The 19,598-nt window shown below is 37.1% G+C and overlaps 1 protein-coding gene across 1 annotated transcript in view; it reads left to right on the top strand.

Annotated features, from left to right (window-relative positions):
• VWA8 (von Willebrand factor A domain containing 8) overlaps positions 1 to 19,598 on the top strand; it is a 393,066-nt gene that overhangs the window by 1,977 nt on the left and 371,491 nt on the right. Inside the window, exon 2 of the mRNA XM_003806896.6 lies at positions 9,606 to 9,683. Coding sequence (XP_003806944.2) covers positions 9,606 to 9,683 — 78 coding nt within the window. The remainder of the gene's footprint in view (positions 1 to 9,605; positions 9,684 to 19,598) is intronic.

Genomic DNA, 19,598 nt, shown 5'->3' with positions numbered 1-19,598 from the left:
ATTTAGGTCCCACGCATTTCGTTTTATTCATTGAAGACATACACCACCCCCGTCCCCCACCATAGTGTTGCAATTTCAAATTTTGCTTTTTGTTTTTTTTGCTTTTTCTCAATTACTCTCACTTCTAGGCTGTTTATTCATTTGTTTTTTACATTTTTTGTGTGTTCTTTATTTGTTTTTTGCTCCTTTGCCCTAGAAGGCAGAGGTCAAAGGTGGAAGTATAGCATAAACTATAGGTTGGGTTTTGGAGTTAAACAATCTGGGTTGGAATCCACTTATGCACTATCTAACCATGGGTCGTTGAGGGTAGGTTACTTAACTTTGTGTCCTAGTTTTCTTAACTGTAAAAGGATAAGAAGAATATATCTATTATGGTTGTTGTGAGGATTTATTAATTAATATAATCTGTGGCACATATTAATGCTCAATAAAAGTTAGCTTTTTTATTCTTAGTATGTACAGTTTTAGCTATTTGAGAATTATTCTGTTTCCTTGCCTTTAGAAGACATGAAACCAGGTTTGTTTAGATTCAAGACTGTCCAGACTATCTGGGTAGGCAGATTTAGCTGAGTGAATTGACTTGAACTTTTTAAAAAACAATTGTTCTTTGTACATGGATAATACATGTTGACTGTAAAAACACATGTGGGTGTGAGTTTTTAAAGTCTGTATTATATACGTATTGGTAGATAAGTTGTAAATGTCCTCAAATTTTGTTATAGCCAGTAAATCAAAGTATAGGCTTTGCTTCAAATGTGAGAGTCATGGACATATTACAGAGAACATACTATCTTCTTTAAATCAGTCATTTACTCTGGCAGGATCAGACCAAAAAGAGGTATTTTTTGAGGGTGTGAGGACTGTAACTGAATGCAGCTGGGAACCCACCAGAGATCTGGACTTGAGTAAGAGCAGTTGTGAGCCAGGTAAATGGACAGCACACTTTTGGCTACTCTGAGGCCTGAGAGTAAGGCTATCAAGATGGAAGTGTCCCATTTTGAATCAGAGATCATACACGGACAAGTGTAAAACTACAAATAGCAATAGGCCATAATGGATTACATCTTATGTTGGGATGATGCTGTCAGCTGCATTCATACATGTGACCAGTAACTGATTATCTCCTCTCTCTGTAATTGACATTGCTTCCTAATAGTTTGAAAAAAAGAACAACAAAGTTCATAAATAATATATTTAAGTTATATACTGCTGTTATTTCTCCTGGAGTATTTGTTTTGTTTATCTATATATTCCTTTGGTGCCTGCCAACACTTTGTACCTAGTAAGTATTCAGTGGCTTATTTTGTGAAAGTTCATACAGAGAAGGAGCAGGAGAGGCTGGAATTGTCTTGTTTGCTCTCAAGAGAGGACCTTTGTTAAGCCTGATAAGCAGAAGGAAAATAGGTCATTTATGTTAAAAACAAAACAAGCAAATAAACTCAACCCAAACCCACTGCTTTTTATCCTGTGCTGTCAGATAGTATAAGTATCTATAATTGTAAATTCTTTATATCTCTTTATACTTCCATTAAAATTACTGTCTCTTGGTTTTAAGAGCAAAGAGGTTAACAAGGTTAACAAGGATATCTACTGCAGAGAGTTTTCAATAAAGATTATTGTAGTGTTTTTACAGATGGAGCCAAGCAAGTTGTTTCAGTGGGACTCTGATGTTAAATGGATTCAAATATACTATAGATCAAATGATAAACCTAGAAACATAACTGTATAAATATATCATGACATTTTGGTGCTCTCCTTTAACGCCATTATTATTAAAGGGATTCACAGTTTTTTCTTTATGACTTGTATATGAAGTAAATTTGTTTATAGAAATACTCTAAAATACTTTTACACAGCAGTCTATGTTTATTGTAGAAGAGTGATAAATACAGATTCCCTAAAACATGATCCTCCCACCCAAATTTATAATTATCAACTTTTTAGCATTAATCCTATCAGATTACATATATATGTATAATTATTTATTTATTTATTTTTGAGATGGAGTCTTGCTGTGGCACCCAGGCTGGAGTGCAGTGGAGCGGTCTTGGCTTACTGCAACCTCCACCTCCTGGGTTCAAGCGATTCTCCTGCTTCAGCCTCCCAAGTAGCTGGGACTACAGGTGTGCACCACTGTATTAATCTGTTCTCACACTGCTATAAGGACATGCCAGAGACTGGGTAATTTATGAAGAAAAAGAGGTTTCATGGACTCAATAGTTTCGCATGGCTGGGTAGGCCTCACAATCATTGTGGAAGGCGAAGGAGGAGAAAAGTCACGTCTTACATAGCGGCAAGCAAGAGAGCTTGTGTACAGAAACTCCCCTTTATAGAACCATCAGACCTCGTGAGACTTATTCACTACCACGAGAACAGCACAGGAAAAACCTGCCCCCATGATTCAATTACCTCCCACTGGGTCCCTCCCATGACACATGGGGATTATGGGAGCTACAGTTCAAGATAAGATTTGGGTCGTACACAGGCAAACCATATGAGCCACCCCAGCTAATTTTTGTATTTTTGGTAGAGATGGGGTTTCACCATGTTGGCCAGGCTGGTCTCGAACTCCTGACTTACAGTGATCTGCCCATCTTTGCCTCCCAAAGTGCTGGGATTACAGATTTGAGCCACTGTGCCTGGATGATATGTTATATTTATACAGATACTTTTTTTTAAAGAAATGGGATCATGTATGTTTTATAATTATTACATCCATTATTGTGAACATATTAACATGGTAATAAATATCATTGTACATGATTGTTTAAAGTAATTATTAAGTTTATATGTTTGTCCATATAATTTATTTTACTGTCTCATTCTTGCACATTCATGTTGTCTAAAATATATAAACAATGCAATAAACATCCATCTACATGAATTTTTGTTATTTTAAGATTATATCCTTGGGCTACAATAGGATTAGATAGAAATAACTTTGAGGAGGGGAAATATAGAACTGTGGCTTCAACTGAGAAATACAGTGTAAAGAGGAAAGAACTATACTGTGGTTTTGGTCTAAGTTTTGTATTTATCAGGTATTGAACCTTGGGGAAATTATTAACTACTTTAAACCTGCAGCAGGTTATTTTGACCCTGAGGATATTCTGACCCCATTGTGTATTCAAGAATTTAACAAAAAGGCTCAGAACAATGGTAAGCTTATAAATCACTAGGCAGATCTGCATTAGGGGCACATAGACTAGTGTGGGAATTGCTGATATATTTAGTTTTCTCTTGGGTCTAAGTTTAGTATATATAAAAATGATGACACTAACCCAGTAGTTCTCAACCCAAGGTGATTTATCCCCCTCAGGGGACATTTGGCAATGTCTGGAGATGTTTGTTTTTGGTTATCAGAACCAGGAGGGAGGGGTGCTACTGGCATCTAGCGGGTAGAGGCCAGTGATGCTGCTAAACAGTCCATGACACACAGGACAGCCCCTCACAACAAAAAATTATCTGGCCCAAAATGTTCATAGTGCCGCTGTTGAAAAACCCTCATGAAACCAACTTCTTTGTCAAAGCTACTGTTAGAAACTTTAGACTCACTAAACTTAACAGAATTTAAGCACAGAACAATTTGTGAATTGGGCAGTCCTCAGAACCAGAATAAGCTCAGAGAGCTCCATTCTGAAACGTGAGCAGGCAGCATTTATGGACAGAAAATGGAAGTCAGGTACGGAAACAGCTTACTTGGCTATAACTCAGTGTTTGCCTTACTTGAACACGGTCTCATCAGTTGGCAGCCTGTGGTTGACCCAAGCTCAGCTGCTCAGATTGGCTAAGACTCATCTATTTGTTACCAAAGTATACTCCTAAGTTCCGGTTTCAGTTAATTTACATACAAAGTTATGTTGCAATTCATTACATAAGGACTCCAAGTACGGAGGCATCCTTAGACCAAATTTGGTTGAATTTAACAATTTGCCCCTTTGGTTAGCTTCTCAATTTTGACAGATTCACTGAAACTTTGGGCGTTGTTGCCACTCTCTGTCACCAACTTAATGGACTTACTTGGTCTCACTATGGAATTTACAAGCCATGATGTCATATCAGTTGAATAATTCTTTATGTTCTTGCTGTTCTGGTCAAAGTGAGACCATTGAATGCTCGATGAATGGCTGCATACAAACATTTAAGACTTGAGAGGATATGGTGCACCAGAAGGGCTATCTTGAAGAATCTCAGGAGAATAATAGAGACTGTAGTGTACTTCTTAACAGGAGCCCCTGTGAACTGAACCAATCAGAAATCCAGCAAGGTTCAGGCACTTTAGACACTTCAATAGTATTTGAGTCTAGTTCAAGTAAACCCACAGTTTACATGAAGAAAGGCATACATTTGCTTCTTTTGCCTAAATTATGTTACCTGTTGTCTTATAAGTATTCTTATTCCCCTTTAGAGAGTAAACTACCTCACTTAAATCATTACAAATGGCTTGACTTATAAGCACATTAGTAGGTGGGATGTTTTCAAAGGAGAAAACATTACAGCTTAAAAACAATACTTAAGAAAAAATTTAAAATTATAATTATTCATTTGTCAAACATTTATTGAATATCTGGTAGGTTTCAGGTATTGGGGATAAAATGATGATTAAAAGTTAGGCCTTGCACCAAGAAAAAAAGAGTCCTGTAGACTAAACAGTAGTCTTCAAAAATTTTTCTTATTTATCTGCTAGGAGGATTTTAAAAATATGTATCCCTTTGAACATTTTTAGGTTAATAGCTAAAGTTTTCCTGGTAAGTTTAAATAGTTGCAAAGGATGACATTTCCAGTATGTTGTAAATATTGGCATTTAAAAGAAAAAATATTACAAATTCTGAGTGTATCTTTTAAGTGGAAACAGAATATTCTAGTAATTTAGTACAAATTCTGAGTGTATCTTTTAAGTGGAAATAGAATATCCTATCTCTATTTTGGAAGTAGATAAAAAGCTCTTCTTTAATTGTTAGAAAATGTCTCTTATCTCCTTGAATTTGTATTTCCATTACAGAAGCATAAATCAGATCCTGTGCTAGCAGAAAGACTAATGGAGTGATCAGTTTGTGCTAGAGGAAAAGTTAGGGAAGGTTCAATGGGGAGATGAAGATATTTCAGTAGTAGTTGTGTAGAGGGCAAGTGGTGTGAGAGAGATGTGGAAGGCCTTCTAGGCTGAGGAGATAAAGTGTTAGTCACTGAGATAGGAATACAAGAGGTGGAGCTGGTTAGAGGTGGTTAGGCGCACACAATGGACAATATAGAATTCTGTTTCTGTGTGTTTGTTGAGTTGTCTCTGGAATATCTAGGTAAAGTCTCCAGTAGGCTACTGGCAGGTATGAAACTCAGGAGAGAGATCTGAGCCAAAATAGACATTTAAAGAATTAGTGTTGTATATGGTGTTTGAAGAGTACCCTTAACTGAAAAAAAAAAAAAAAAAGGTTGTATAGAGGTCAGAGTTGGGACATTGGTATGGATTAAATGACTGAGGAAAGTGTAGTGTAGTAACAGAAGAAGGCCAAGAACATCAATGTTTGAGGCAGAGATGGCAGATGCCTGGTCCATATGAATGTCATAACTTTTCCCTTTTGTCTATTGCAGATGTGGCTCATTGATCACCACCCTGTTTCCCAATGAGTCCAATTTCCGTTGTGATTTATTTTTTGGATTTTTTTTAGAAGCCTGTTGCTTGATTTCCAAATGTTTGGGGATTTTCCAGTTACCTTTTTGTTACTGATTTCCAGTTTAATTCCACTGTGGTAAGAAAACATAATCTGTATGACTTCCATCCTTTAATTTTCTTTTTTTATTTTTTTTGACACAGAGTTTCACTCTTGTTGCCAAGGCTGGAGTGCAATGGCGCTATCTCGGCTCACTGCAACCTCCGCCTCCCTGGTTCAAGCAATTCTCCTGCTTCAGTCTCCCAAGTAGCTAGGATTACAGGCATGTGCCAGCCACCACGCTCAGCTAATTTTGTATTTTTAGTAGAGATGGGGTTTCACTATGTTGGTCTGGCTGGTCTCAAACTCCTGGCCTCAGGTGATCCACCCACCTCGGCCTCCCAAAGTGCTGGGATTATAGGCACCAGCCATTGTGCCTGGTCTCATCTTTAAATTCCTTGAGACTTGCTTTATGGTCCAGCCTATAATCTATTTTGGTGAATGTTCCATGTGCATTTAAAAAGGATATGCATTCTGATCATGAGGAACCAATTACAATACTAAAAAGTGCTTTATAAAATACAATATTCAGTTGATAGGTTGAGAAAATAAAAACATACTTGCAGTAATACTTAAATAAATAATAAATAGAATATGCATTCTGTTGTTGGGTGTAGTGTTCCATAAATGTCATTTAGGCCAAGTGGTTAATAATGTTTTCCAATCTTCTCTTTCTTTACGTCTATACTTGGTCTTTGCCAGAAGGCTGAGAAGCAATTATCCTTATCCTGTATCCTTCTTTATTTTTTCCTACTTCTTCCATTATTTACCAAGAGAGCTACTTAAAGCTATTAATATCTAGATGTGATTGTGCATTTTTCTATTTCCACTTTTAGTTCTGTCCGTTTTTGCTTCATATTTATTTCCCAGCTCCCTCCCTGCCAGGTCACCATTATAGGTTTGCTGTGTTCCCCAAAAGGAGGCTTCCTAACACAGTGACCCTCTCGGCTTGCTCTCTCCCCTTGCCCCTTCAGGCCTAGGGGCGGTAATGACTTTCTGTTATTGCTAGTCCTAGGATACTGCACCATCTTTTTTGGTTTCCGTAAACTCTGCTATACCTTTGTAAATAGTTCCCTTATTGTACTCTCCTCAGTTACTCAGTTTGAATGTACTGTCTTTCAGAAATGTGAGGTATGAATTTTACTTTAAAAAAAAATGGACAGCCAGTTGTCAAGTTACCATGAATTTGTATAATCTGCCCTTTTTCTAGATTATTTATTAGAAGGATGATGTCGGTCAGCCCTAACACTCAGGGAATGTTTGTAATGAGAACCTGTGCCTGAAAACGTTTTTCTTATGTTCAGATGAATTACTCAGTATCATTTTGTCAGGAGGCCAAATAATTACAGTCTTTTCAGGAAGTGAAATAACATTTGTAAAGACATCTTATTTGAAAATACTGTAACTATAATTCTTTAAACTACTCTGTAATAAAAGCCAGTAGATAATATCACTTATATTTGTAAGCAAGCTTATCTTTTAAAAGAAAAGCTACTGTAGAAAGTAGCTAATTTATAGGTTCTTTCCTGCATTAAGGAAAATAGGGCTAGATGACCAGTCAACCAATACCTGGCAGTAACTAAGATTGTACTATATGAGGCACTGCTGACCACCTGTTTTTTGAGGGTGTTAGAACTTAAACGACCAAATGATCTCAAACATGCATTAGAGATCATCTGGAGGGCTCATTGTAACACCGATTGCTGGACCTTAGGGTTTCTAATTCAGTAGGTCTGGGGTGGGGCCTGAAGATTTATATGACTTACAAGTTCCCAGGTGATGTTGATGCTTTGAGAATCTCTGTGATAGATTGCGTGAAGACAAAGAGTTAATTGGACAGGGGAGGAAAAGGGAGCGGTGCACGGGTTATGGAGGAGCTTTGCAGGCTTTTGAATTTTGGTCCTCATCATCTTTTGCCTTGCTTTTTTCTGGCTGCCAGTTTTGGACCTAGCAAGGATTTAGCTTTGTGTGTAGTCCTTATCTTCCTCTCTCAATTTACCACATACCTGTAATAAATTTCTTTGTCTGTTAAAAACTCTGTTATGGATTTACAAATTTTCTCATTTGTAAAGTTTCTGTCTCATAGGATTATTTTGAGAATGCAAAAAATACCTAGAAGGTAGTAAGCATTCAACAAATGTTGGCTATTGTTATTAGTACCATGATTTAAGGTCTTAGTGTTCAAGATATCTTGCTAGCTTTAAACTGGCAGTGCTGAAAGATGAGTTTTGCACGACTACTTTTTTGGAGTGTCTCTGAGCCCTTTCCAAATGAAATTCTAGATGCAAATGGTATCACCATGCCTATTTTGCTGTTAGAGAGAGCACAGCAGGGAGAGATTATTCAGTTTAGTCCTCGGCTTTAGAAGATCACTCGGAAATTAAGGTTACATTAAAAAATAGAACTGTGTAGAACTTACTGAAAACTTTTGCCTGCTTTTGCTCATTTCATGTAGGAATTCTTGGCTTTTATTTTTTATTTATTTGAGATGGAGTGTCGCACCGTTGCCCAGGCTGGAGTGCAGTGGCGTAATCTTGGCTTGCTGCAACCTCCGCCTCCTGGCTTCAAGCGATTCTCCTGCCTCAGCCTCCCAAGTAGCTGGGATTACAGGCACGTACCACCACGCCCAGCTAATTTTTGTATTTTTAGTAGAGACGGGGTTTTACCATGTTGGTCAGGCTGGTCTCTAACTCCTGACCTCAAGTGATCCGCCTGCCTTGGCCTCCCAAAGTGCTAGGATTGCAGGCGTGAGCCACTGCACCTGGCCGTTTCTTGGCATTTATGCCACTGGGGCTTTATTCCTTTTATGCACCTAGAAATATTGAAGTTTGAGGATATGTTGCTGGATAATTTGAAATTGTATGCAGTAAAAATGTGGGTGTACAAAGATATGTAAAAAGGTTGAGGATCTGTGTTAAAGATAACACTCTATGGGCTGGGTGTGGAGGCTCACACCTGTAATCCCAGCACTTTGGGAGGCCGAGGTGGGCGGATCACTTGAGGTCAGGAGTTCAAGACCAGCCTGGCCAACATGGTGAAACCTCATCTCTACTAAAAATACAAAAATTAGCCAGATGTGGTGGCACATACCTGTAATCCCAGCTACTCAGGAGGCTGAGGCAGGAGGATCACTTGAACCCAGGAGGCAGAAGTTGCAGTGAGCCAAGATCACATCACTGCACTCCAGCCTGGGTGGCAGAATAAGAGTCCGTCTTAAAAAAAGAAAAAAAAAAAAAAAAGGCTGAATGTGGTGACTCATGCCTGTAATCCCAGCACTTTGGGAGGCCGAGGCAGGCAGATCACGAGGTCAGGAGATCGAGATCATCCTGGCTAACATGGTGAAACCCCGTCTCTACTAAAAATACAAAAAGCTAGCTGGGCATGGTGGCAGGCGCCTGTAATCCCAGCTACTCTGGAGGCTGAGGCAGGAGAATGGCGTGAACCCGGGAGGCGGAGCTTGCAGTGAGCTGAGCTTGCACCACTGCACTCCAGCCCAGGTGACAGAGTGAGACTCCATCTCAAAAAAAAAAAAAAAAAAAAAAGATTTTACTCTATGGATACTTTGAATGATCTTAAACAAAATGCATTCTTCTGTATTGCTTTTGCCTATATTAATGTTGCTATTCATGAAATAAAGCTTGTTGATGTATTTTATCATGGTTTTTGTTTGTTTGTTTGCTAACATAGCATTTAAAATGTGAATTGCACTGATGCCTCACTTCTCCTTTATACATATATACTTTGGATAGAAGTTTTAGAGCATAGTGCTTGACATATAGACAGCTGCATAGTACATTTCTGTAACATCCCTCTCTGTAGGTCAGGACAAGCATTGTTGCATAGTCTATGGTTTTCTCGTTTGTCTCTTATAATTATTCTGTTTTTAAAATCTCTTTTTAGGTGATACAGTTAATATTGGAGATGTATCCTACAAGTTGAAAATTCCTAAGAATCCAGAACTTGTGCCACAGAACTACAGTAAGAAATATTTATTAATATATGAATGAATAACTTTTAACTTTTCATTATAGGAATTTTCAAAGTTATTTAAAGCTAGAGAGAATAGTATAAACCTAATGATTTTATCATCCAGCTTCAACATTTATCAATATTATGCCAATCTTCTTTTAACTGATTTTTGTTCTGGAGTATTTAAAACCTATCCCAGACATCCTATTACTTCACCCATCAATATTTCAGTAGAAACATTTATTTTTCTCACATCCTACTGTTTCTTTTTTACCTGAAATAAGATTTACATGTAATGCACAGAACTTTTTTTTTTTTAATTATACTTTAAGCTCTGGGACACATGTGCAGTACACACAGGTTTGTTACATAGGTATACACGTGCCATGGTGGTTTGCTGCACCCATCAACCGGTCATCTACCTTAGATACTTCTCCTAATGCTATTCCTCCCCTAGCCCCCTACCCCCTGACAGGCCCCAGTGTGTGTTGTTCCCCTCCCTGTGTCCATGTGTTCTCATTGTTCAACTCCCACTTATGAGTGAGAACATACAGTGTTTGGTTTTCTGTACCTGTGTTAGTTTTCTGAGAATGATGGTTTCCAGTTTCATCCATGTCCCTGCAAAGGACATGAACTCATCATTTTTTATGGCTACATAGTATTCCATGGTGTATAGGTGCCACATTTTCTTTATCCAGTCTATCATTGATGGGCATTTGGGTTGGTTCCAAGTCTTTGCTATCGCGAACAGATGCACAGATCTTAAGTATTTATTTTGGTTGGTTTTGACAATTTTATAAACCTGTATAACCACCAAGATTACATTAATCATCCCAAATGTTTTCTTGTGTTCCTACCCCTTTACCCTGCCCTGGAAATCACTGTTCTTTTTTTTTTTTTTTTTTTTTTTTTATGATGGTTGATTAGTTTTGCTTGTTCTTTAGCTATATATAAATAGAGTCACATGGTATGGTTATATGTGTGTATGTATTTTTTTTTCTCATGAAGAGCATTAATTTGAGATTCATCTATGTTGCTGTACCTATCAGTTTGTTTTTAATTCCTGAATAATGTTCCATTGTATAAACATACCACAGTTTGTTTATCCATTCTCCTATTGATAGACATTTGGATGGCTTTCATTTGAAGCCTGCTGTGAACATTCCTGTACAATTCTTGTAGTTATCAGTTTTTACTTCTCTTGAGTAAAAATCTAGGAGTTGAGTTGATATGTCATACTATAGATGCCTGTTTAACTTTTTAACGCACTGCCAAACAATTCTCCAAACAATTGTACCATTTTACCTTTGACCGACAGTGATGTTCTACATCCTTGTCAGCATAGTCTTTTTAGTCTACCAGGTGTGAAAAAGTAACTCATCATGGTTTTTGGTTTATAACAGTTTTATTGAGATATAATTCATATACCATAAAGTTCACCTTTCCATATTGTACAATTCAGTAATTTTAGTTTATTCAGAGTTGTGCAACCATACTGTTATCTAACGTTTTCATCGCTCCATGAAGAAACTTTATACTCATTAGTAGTTATTTCCCATTTTCTTTCTTCTCTCTCTCCCGCCACCCTGCCAGCATTTAGCAACTACTAATATACTTTCTGTTTCTATAGATTTGTCTATTTTGGACATTTTATATAAATGGGATCATATAATATGTAGCCATTGTATCTTGCTTATCTTAGCATAATGTTTTCAAGGTTTATTGATGCTGTAGTTCATTGCTTTTTATGGCTAAATTATATTCCATTGTGTGGATATTCCACATTTTGCTTATCCTTTCATCAGTTGATGGACATTTGGATTGTTTCCACTTTGGGACTATTGTGAATATTGCCACTCCAAGCATCCATATACAAGTTTTTATATGGACATATATTCAACTTTCTTGGGTTTTACCTAGAAGATAAATTGCTAGGTCACATGGTAACTCTATGTTTAACATTTCAAGGAATTACCAAAATGGTTTTTTTGTTTTTTTTGTTTTTTTTTTTGAGACAGGGTCTCACTTTGTGGCCCAGGCTGGGGTGCAGTGGCGCAATGTCGGCTCACTGCAACCTCCCCCTCCCAGGTTCAACCTCCAGGTCCTCAGCCTCTCCAGCAGCTGGGACTATAGGTGCAGGTTACCATGCCCAGCAATTTTTGTATTTTTTGGTAGAGATGGGGTTTCACCACATTGATCAGGCTGGTCTCAAACTCCTGTCCTCATGTGATCCGCCCACCTCAGCCTCCCAAAATGCTGGGTTTACTGGCATGAGCCACTGCGCCCGGCCACCAATATGGTTTTCAAATCACCTACACCATGTTACATTCTAACTAGCAATGTGTGAGGATTCTAGTTTTTCCACATCCTCACTAACACTTGTTATTGTTTGTCTTTTTTATTACAGCCATAGTCAGACATGTGAAGTGACATCTCATTGTGGTCCTGATTTGTATTTCCCTAATGACTTGCAGTCATTATTTGCCCAAAATCATGTCACTTCTTTTCTCAAAATTCTTTAAATGAGTTTTTAGTATTTTGGGAACAAAGGTCCATCCTTAGCTATTAATTTCTTGATCTAATCTTAGTCTCATCTCATGCCACTCTCCTCTCCTATTCTTTGTTCCAGTCATTGGTCATGATATAGAATAGCTTTTTGTTCACTCTTCAGATTCTTCCACTAGACTATGTGCTCTGTTAAAGAAAAAATAAATCAATGATATGTGTTAAAGCCGGGTAAGGAAGACTTTATTCAGGACTGTCACTATGAGTCTTGCAGTGGGGGAGAAAGATTGGGCTCAACCCCCAATGCAGCATGGGCAAGTGGTAGTTTATAGCCAAGGAACAGTGTGGGAGTTGGTGGATAGAAAATTGTTAAGAGGAAATGTCAGGGTTAAGGGAGATTCTGGCTAAGTCAACCTAACAAAATTCTTGCTGACAACAGGCTGGGGTGATCAGACATCACCTGGGGGATTGTGGAAGATGAGGACTCTGATCAGCTATCAAGGGTGATTAGATTATGAGGATGGGCGGGTTCTGGATAAATTGTTTTAATGGCGTTCTTTTGCTACAACTGGATTTTACAAGGAAGTACACAGGTGTGTCTAGGAAAAGGTTTAGAAACCTGACTAAAGTTTGGTCAAGAAGAGAATCTTTGTCAGCTTCTTGAGGGAGAATATGTCACTTTCATCTAACCCAAGGTTCCATTGACTCTACCCCCTAAATGCCTCTGTAATCTGTCCTTTCCACTCTGGCCCACTTTTCTTTTACTACTCTTTTTTTTTTTTTAAATTATTTTGTTAGTGGTCATCCTAGGGATTCTAATTAACACTTTAACCTAAAACAATCTTGTTTAGATTAATGGTAACTTAGTTTCAATAGTATGTAAACTACTCCAATGTAGCTCTGTTCCCTTCCGTGGTCCTCAGTGCTATTATTGTCATACAAACTATATCTTTATACATTAAAAGTTTATCAGCACAGTTTTATAATTATTGCTTTATGAAGTTTTTAAAATCAGGTAGAAGAAAAGAGTTACAAACAAAAATAGGCTTACATTGTCATTATTATTTATCTATGTAGTTCCCTTTACTGATAATCTTTATTTCTTCACATGGATTTGAGTTACTGTCTAGTGTGCTTTCATTTCAGCTTAAAGGAAGGATGCCCTTTAGTAAGTATCTTCTAGATGGCAGGTTTGCTAGTGGTGAATTATCACTTTTTTTTTTCAATTTGGAAATGTCTTCATTTCTCCTTTGTATTTTGAAGGATAATTTTACTGGAAATAGAATTCTTGGTTGACAGGTTTTTTTTTTTCAGCACTTTGAATATGTCTTCTTACTGTTTGTGGACTTCCTAGTTTTTGAAAAGAAGTCAGTTATCAATCTTAGCAAGGATCCTTTTTATATGATGTCAGTTTTTCTCTGCTATCAAGATTCTCTTCAGCTTTTTGATAGTTTGACTGTGGATGTGTCTAAGTGCAGATTTCTTTGAATTTACCCTGTTTTGAGTTTGTTGAGCTTCTTGGATGGGATGTGGAAATTAATGTTTTTCATCGAAGTTGGCAAAATTTTGGCTATTATTTTTCATTATTATTTATTTATTCTCTTTTCTCTCTCTTCTTCGAGGACTCCCATTATATTTGATAGATTTGATGGTGCCCCACAAGTCTGTGAGACTCAGTTCATTTTTCTTTATAATTTCTTCTTTCTGCTCCTTAGATTGGATCATCTCAACTGACTAATCTTCAAGTTTGCTGATTCTTTCCTCTGCCTGCTCACATCTGTTGTTGAGACCCTCTGGTTAATTTAATCAGAGTTTTTAAGTTCAGAATTTTTATTTGGATCTTGTTTTATAATTTCTCTTTATTGGTACTCTGTTTCATGAGACATTGTTGTCATACTTCTTTAGACATGATTTCTTTTAATTCTTTGAATGTATTTGTGGTAGCTGATTTAAAGTGTTTTTCTAGTTAGTCAAATGTCTGGCTTACTCAGAGATAGTTTTTATTGACTCCTTTTTTCTGTATGTATGAGCCATACTCTCCTATTTCTTTATTTCTTATAATTTTGTTGTTACTGAAAGTAGACATTTTAAATAGTATAATCTCTCCTTCCCAGGCTTTGTGGTTGCTCCTTGTGTTGCTGTTTTTTTTTTTTAGTGATGTTCCTAGTCTATTTCTTTAAAGTCTGTGTTCTTTGTCATGCCTTGTTAGCTTAGTGGTCAGCTAATGTTTGAACGGAGATTTCTTTAATGCCTTGAATCAATAAGTTTCTTGGCTTTTGCTGAGAGTCTGTGTGTGCAAGTTGGACATGACTTCAGTGCTCCATAGGTAGCTTACAGTTGTGTCTCAACCTTTTCTTTCTGCTTGTGTGGACCCTCAAGATTAGCGGAAGGTGAGAGAGACATGAGGCCCTTCTCAGGATTTTCCTGAATATATATGCATGGCCTTCCAAATTCTTAGGCATACACTGAAGCTTTTCAAAGCCTTCTGCAAACATCTCATTTTCAGTGTTTGTTTTTGTCTTTAAAGTTTTTTGGTTGTCCTCTTGTTAGCTCCAACTGGTTTTGCTGCCTCAGGCAGCTGTGATGTTAAACAATTGTTGTTGATTTTTTTTGACAAATGCCCCGAGTTACTGCTGTTTGCATACAGTAGCTCTGAGTACATCAAATAAAGACAAATTCTAAAAATGGAGCATTTCAGGGAGCTGCCAGACAGGTCAAGTAGGGATAATTTTCTGGGGATGAGGCTTTTGAGGAGCTTCTGTATAGTTCTGTTCACTTCAGTGACTTCCAGGCTGCTGGTTTTCACCATGATTATGGACAGTTTGTTGTAAAACAATTGGGCTCATGCCTGTAATCCTAGCACTTTGGGAGGCTAAGGTGGGATGATCGCTTGAGGCCAGGAGTTCGAGACCAGCTTGGGCAACATAGTGAGACACTAAAACCCTGTTTCTATAAAAAATAAAAATAAAATATTGTTTTTTATTGTGGTTGAGGCTGCAGTGAGCCATGATTGTGCAACTGCATGCCTCCTGCCTGAACAGCAGAGTGAGACCCTGTCTCAATAAAAGAAAAAAGAAAAGAAAAACAATCACAGAGCTAGGGACATGGGGATGGGGTTAGGGCGAATTAACCCCTTTTCTTGCATAAATGCTCATGAGATTGTTGAAAACTTTTTGATTTCCAGAGTTCTAAAGAAGTTGAGTTTGACAATTTATGCCATTATTACTGTTTTTTTAAGAAGGAATGAATTTTCAGAGGTCCTTACTCTATTCCAGTAATGCCTGTCCTCTCACTGTGGTTTATTTATTTATTATTATTATTATTTATTTTTTTTTTTTTTGAGACAGAGTCTTGCTCTGTCACCCAGGCTGGAGTGCAATGGCTCAGTCTTGGCTCACTGCAGCCTCTGCCTCCCAGGTTCAAGCGATTCTCCTACCTCAGCCTCCCGAGTAGCTGGGATTACAGGCTCACGCCACATTGCCTAGCTAATTTTCGTAATTTTTTAGTAGAGACAGGGTTTTACCCTGTTGGCCCAGGCTGGTCTTGAACTCCTGACCTCAGGTGATCCACCGGCCTTGGCCTCCAAAGTGCTGGTATTACGGGCATGAGCCACTGCACCCAGCCTCACTGTGGTTTAAGTTTGCATTTCTCTGATGAACAGTGATGTTCAAGATATTTTTCTGTGTTTATTGGCCATTTGTATTTCTACTTTTGTGAAGTATATATTAAAGTCAGTTGCCCACTAAAAAAATTGAGTTGTCTGCCTTTTTATTATTGAGTTGCAAAAGTTTTTTATGTATTATGGATCCAAGTACTTTGTCATGTATAAGTATTATGAATACTTTTTCTTAATCTATTTGCTTAGTCATTTTCTCATTGATATCTTTTGGCTGGCAGAAAGTTTGATTACACATAATTTATTGATTATTTATTTTTTAAAGTTAGTGCTCATTGTGTCAGAAATCTTGGCCTACACCAAGACTGTAAAGACATTCTGTGTTTTTTTCCTAAGAATTTCATAATTCTGCTTTGTTTTAAAAGGATAGGTCTATTACATCTCTGCTTCTAAATTCATCAGCACCATTTTTTCATAATATAGCCTTTATTAGTTAAATATCTGAGAATCTGTAGTGATTAGTGATATCTGTAGAATCTATAGTGATAATTCTCTATTTTGTTCCTGATACTGGAAATTTGTATTTGTGTTTTTTCCTTTTCTTTTTAATTAGTCTTACTATGGGTTTATCAGTGCTAATAACTTTTCAAGGAAACAGCTTTTGACTATTGATTTTTTTCTCTTGCTTGTCCATTTGTTATTTCATTGATTTCCAAGCATTAATTTTTATTTATTTTTATTTTAGTTCCTCTTCTAACGCCAGCTTCACAAACTATGGCAAACCTGGGGCCAAAGAGGTCTGTGAAAATCTCTTTGCTGTATAGCTGCCAGATTTTTGTAATGCTGGGGAATTCTCTTTGCTATTCAGTCTTGTATTCTGCTTGCTGCAACTCAGCTGTCTCTTGTCTTGTACTGCCCTCAGCCTCCAGAGGCCACTTCAGTGAAGGTGGAGAGTGCTTCTGAGGGATTTATCTCAGCTATCTGGCCCCAGTACCATCCTTAAGGAACTGCTGTCTTGCACTGGATAAAGACCTGGAGTGCCTAGGAGGAATCTCTGTCACCTCTTCTCTCCTACCACTGGCCTTTTAGTGGGATGTTGCCTTGCACTAGGGAAAGGTCCAGCATGCTTCAGGAGGAATATGTCTCAGCTCCTGCCCTGTATTTGGTCTGTAGTGTACATCCGTGTGTACTTGTAAGGACTGTTGGGAAGGAGTAGGTGGGTGGATGCAGGTTTTCTCTGTGGCTAGGACTTCTCAGTACATTATGTCTGCCCATGCGTGGCCATTATAAGTTTGCCGAAAGTTCAGTTTGTTTCTCCTGACACATCTATGCAGATTGTTTCTCCTCCTGCCATTCTACCAGGGGTGAAAGTTAGCTGCGGGTCTATTCTTTCCTTGAAAAGGCTCAGTCTTTTCTAGAATTTAGTTCATGTAGGCTTCTTTGTTTTCTTAGCTGTGTGATGAGTTTTAGGAAACTGATTTTTATAGATTAGCTGGTTTATTCTGGTTGTTAGTTTGGAAATAAAATTCTCTTGCAACTCATTTCATGCTAACTAGAAGTGGGAGTTGGGAATATTTATTTTCAATATTCATTATTTAATGGTTATGCCTAAGTGTGTTATTTTAATAGGTTTTCTTTTCCAGAGGTAAGACTAATGACATAAATTCTTCACCAAGTTGTTATACTTGTCTGGAGAAAAATTAACAAAATAGATGTATAATAACTTACATGCCATGGGCACATGATAATTGGGGGGAAAAGGGCACTTTTCCTGCTTTCTGGGTCTTCTCTTATTATGAGTGTAGCTAATGTTTTACAATAAACTTGAGAGGCAAGGGATAATATCCAATCTTGACAGACAATAGGAAAACTTTTATGTAATTTGAGTTCTGTAGGAAAATGATTGCTGGGGTGGAAATTATGTTTAAAATTTTGGCTATACTACTTTCTAGCAGTGCCAGTTTCTGCAGGTTATTTCACTGCTCTGAGCCTCCTTGGCTGTATAGGGGTGATTGTTTCAACTTCACAGATATATTATAATGATTAAATCAAATAGCATATGTGAAATGTGTAGGATACTGCCTGGTGCTTAGTGCTCAATAAATGTGGTTGTCCACACAACCATTCTTCCAGTCTCCTGATTCTTGTTCCTTTTCGTTTTCCATTATTCCATGCCTGTGACACTGTTGAGTATGGGGATTACTAGGGGCTGCTATGATTATGCTTAAGAGATATGCAAAAATATTTTAGTCTTCATTTAGTCTTGTTCTTAATAAATAAATTCTGTATACATTTCATCTAAATTTGATTTTTTAATTTAGGTTGTTTGCAGGATTACAAATGGCTGTAGGCTTTTCAAATAAGCTTCAATTTCCTTCAGAGATCAAATATACTGTGTTTGCAGTGTAGCAAGAATGTTGGCATTTTCAGTCTCACCTAGACGTGAAGCATTGTCATTGCCTGATAGTGTTCAACAGAGGATAGCATTAGTCATTCCTTCTTTTAGCTTCTAAGGTGCTGTATTATATCTGGGGTCAGCTGAAGTACTTGTCATAGTCACAAATGCTTAATTATATTGGGAATCTTAAGTGAGAGAATTCACTGTATTATCTATATTAGCTTTAAGGATTTAATAGATTGTAGCAATAATACACACTTTAAAAGCATAGGCTTTGAGTGAATGTATTTTAGTATTTTGCAAATGACTGAGGGGCAATACAGTGACTGGCTGAGAGCAAGTCATCAAAAAACCTCCAAAAATCACCACATTTTCTTGTTTACATACTTTTATTATAGTTTTCATTCATCCTCTAGGTAATCAAAACTTTTTGTTTATTTTTTATTAGTAGCTTGCTCTTTGAAATTTACCTGAAGAGTTAATATTGAAAGCATTTGGATAGCCTGTAGACCCAATTTACATTTTCTTTTCTTGCTATTCATTCATCATTATTCCTACCATAATCACAATATAAGTATTCCTCATCTATTAACCTTTGTACATCAAGATGATGATGGTACCATATATTTTATCCAGTAGTAAATTGTTGCATTGTTTCTACTAATCTTATGAGCAACTGTGTCCATTTGTAAGAAAAATTCGGCTAAGGGCTTGATGAACTTGAAATAAGAGAAGTGACTGAGCTACATCAACTAAAATCTTTAGCCACATATGCATTATGTGGTTGCTACATATTGATTAGACAGATAAATTGTCTTGCATAATACAACATGTTTTTGTGCATTCATTTACTGTATTGTTTTCAAATATTGTATTTGTTGAACTTTTTCTTCCTCTCTCAGGGACTGTTTCCAAAATGAGTGAATTATAGTTCTTTGGCTTCACTGTGGCTGTTGCTTGATTGATTAGAGATTATGGCTTTGGATTATGAGAGAATTTTGATGGACTTTTTTTTTTTCTGTTTTGAAGTTTAAAAAGTATTTTAAAGTACTTTGGCAATGGTGTTTTGTTGAAGTTTGATACCCTCTTACTTTTCTTCCTGTATTTATGCTTTGATTTACCTAATTCTAAAAAGATTATTGCTTTTTAGTTATTTAATATTTTCAAGTGAAACATAAAATGATAGACTTTCACTTTTCAAGTGAAACATAAAATGATAGATGTTGAAGAAAGGGACTTCAGCAATTATTATCCTCTCTGAAACTTTCAGTTCATAGCCAGGAAAGTAGGACCAGAGAAGGAGGTCAGAAGACTGATTAATTAGTAGCAAAGCCCAGATTTCCTGACTTCAGTTTGGTTTTCCTTTTACAATCTGCCACTATGTCTCTAGCTATTTACTAGCTAC

The sequence above is a fragment of the Pan paniscus genome, chromosome 14 (genome assembly GCF_029289425.2).
Source record: "Pan paniscus chromosome 14, NHGRI_mPanPan1-v2.0_pri, whole genome shotgun sequence".
NCBI classification, from domain to species: domain Eukaryota; kingdom Metazoa; phylum Chordata; class Mammalia; order Primates; family Hominidae; genus Pan; species Pan paniscus.
Note: the sequence above shows the minus strand (reverse complement) of the source record. Positions and strands in the feature narration are given on the sequence as shown.